Below are 2,482 nucleotides of genomic sequence, written 5' to 3'. Positions count from 1 at the left end.
TAAAAATAAAGTAAAAAGAAAGGAACAAGAAATTTTAAAATTTTGTAGATATTGAAATTAATTTGATTTAATAGGAAAACAAGAAGATAAAAAACGATTTTTTTGACTTCATAGTTTTATTTTTAATTTTTTACAATATAACAATATAACAAATAAAAAAAATACAATAAATTTGGACTCCAGTGCTCCCCTAGTAAATAATTTTCCCATTTAGGTATAACCTGCGTGCAGTGCACCCCCGTGCAGTTGGAGATCCTCCGTCGGGCGGGCGCCATGCCTGTCTCCTCCCGTCGTTGCGGTATGATAACCCGTCGGGAGGCCGAGCGTCTGTGCAAGAGCTTCCTGGGGGACAACGCGCCCCCTCGCCTCCCCGACGACTTCGCCTTCGCCGTTCACCACGAGTGTGCTTGGGGCTGCCGGGGCTCCTTTTTGCCGTCGCGGTACAACTCCTCCCGCGCCAAGTGCATCAAGTGTTCAGTGTGCGGTCTTTTTTTCTCCCCCAACAAGTTCATCTTCCACTCGCATCGTCTCAGCGCGAACGACAAGTACGTCCAGCCCGACGCCGCCAACTTCAACTCCTGGAGGCGGCACATGAAGCTCAGCGGGAGCCCCCCCGAGGAGGTGACGCATGCGTGGGAGGACGTCAAGGCGATGTTCAACGGGGGCACCAGGAAGCGTCTTTTGGCCTCCTCGGTGGACCGGCCCTCCAAACAGACCAAAGTCGATGCACAGCCCCAGCCGATTGTCCCATCGCCAAGGATCCCCAACTGCCAGGATATCGCTCTCCCCATTTCGAGGGTCGCCATGGATTTTATTTATCATAAACCGTTAGCGTTTTCGTCCTATTCGACGTTCCCTTGGCTGAAGAGGAATTCGATTTTGTTTCCGCATGAAAGCCCGTTTTTTCCCATTGATAAGAGTTATCAGTCGGCGTTTAAGCCCGTTCAACCTGTCAATGAGCGAACTGTGCCCCAAAAAGAGGAAGAAAGTGACGATGAAGTTGATATTGAAACGACAGATGAAAAGACAGAGACTAATAACTGGAACTTGAAAGAGGAAAAGGTAAGACTTTTAGAACTATTTGTAGTGTTGACCGACCGAATATATATTGTGTTGCCAACTTGAAAAAAAACATTCTTTTAATGGTCATTTCAGCACCCAAAAATTATTTTAATGTTTCGAAGTTTATTAAAAAAACATTAGATTATTTAATAGAAACAAACTGCAAAAATGTAGAATTACATTATATTAATTTCAATTGCTTATAATTTAGTTTTAGTTTGACATAAAAGGTAAGTAATAAAAAATTTAAAACATCCACAAAATCATTTTAGTTTAATTATAAAAATAAACAAATAATAATTAAAATTTTTGGAAATCAGAAAAAAATAATATTTTATCTGTTATACAAAATCTGATTTTTGACGGGCTGTAAAAAATTGATAACTGTTGATGATCATTTTAGCTTCGTGCTAGGTGTGGGGTGTGTGGAGTAATTTTGAAATACACCTCACTTTATTATAACTATGAAAATTTGCATTAGTAAAAATAATCCAAAATAAAAAAAACATGACAATTTACTTTAATTAATTTACTGAAATTAAGTTTAATACTTCTAATATTTACATCGTTTTGAGATGTACAAGTTTAAATGTTGTTTAAATGTTTGGCATAATTAAATCAAAAATGAGATTAAAATATACTCATATACAGGGTGTCAGAACTCCAGAGAAAAGTTTCAAGTAAGGTAGGATACCAGGAAGATGGAAAAAATGTTTAATAAATTCTATCTGTCAAAAATTTTGACATTTTTTTGACATTTAACATATTGTTATGTCTATTTAATAATACTGATGATCTTGTTTATGTTTTTTTATAATTATTTAGTAAAGGTACACAAATTTTGCCAATAAAAGCCACAAATAACATTAAACAGAGTTACAATTTATAATACAGCATCTTTGTTTCCTCTTCTAATAACCTGTAGCAAAAAAACTTGGAAAATTATTTTTACAACAGAAATAAATAGAGTCAAAGTGCAAAATTTAAAATTTCATGACTTCGAATTTTTATAGATAGAATTTTTTTAACATTTTTTCCACATTCCTGGTATCATTGTTGGTAATTTAAAAAAGATAAATATTCTCAACAATCAATAGAAAAAAAAGAGCAACTAAAAATCATTTTCTCTAGTTTTTTTTGAGGCATTCTGTTTTTATTTTTTTTGTGATGATTATAAGTGGATTTTTAAGAAACATAATAATTTAATTGCAATTAAGTTAACCAGAGTTTTTGTCACGGTTCCATCTAGAATCGATTAAATTTTGAGAGAAATAAACAATATGTTTCCGGATTGGGTTTACAAAAGGAAAAAAAATGTACCTTTGGTTTTACGCCAAAACTTCAAAGGAAAAACATTTTTTGCTTAACCTGGAACGAGCAAATTCGTAATTAAAAAACTTCATTATTTTGACTCAGAGAA

At 34.8% G+C, this 2,482-nt stretch overlaps 1 protein-coding gene across 1 annotated transcript in view; it reads left to right on the top strand.

Moving 5' to 3' along the window:
- The window catches only part of LOC123006641 (SKI family transcriptional corepressor 1 homolog-B), a 16,754-nt gene that overhangs the window by 3,105 nt on the left and 11,167 nt on the right, over nt 1–2,482 (top strand). The window contains exon 3 of the mRNA XM_044401280.1: nt 215–1,062. Within this exon, the coding sequence (XP_044257215.1) occupies nt 215–1,062 (848 nt within the window). The remainder of the gene's footprint in view (nt 1–214; nt 1,063–2,482) is intronic.

This window comes from Tribolium madens, unplaced genomic scaffold (assembly GCF_015345945.1).
Source record: "Tribolium madens isolate multiple individuals breed KSU strain unplaced genomic scaffold, Tmad_KSU_1.1 Scaffold_2;HRSCAF=44;Tcas5.2_LGX, whole genome shotgun sequence".
NCBI lineage: Eukaryota > Metazoa > Arthropoda > Insecta > Coleoptera > Tenebrionidae > Tribolium > Tribolium madens.
The sequence above is the reverse complement of the archived record's forward strand: the minus strand, read 5'-3'. Positions and strand labels throughout refer to the sequence as shown.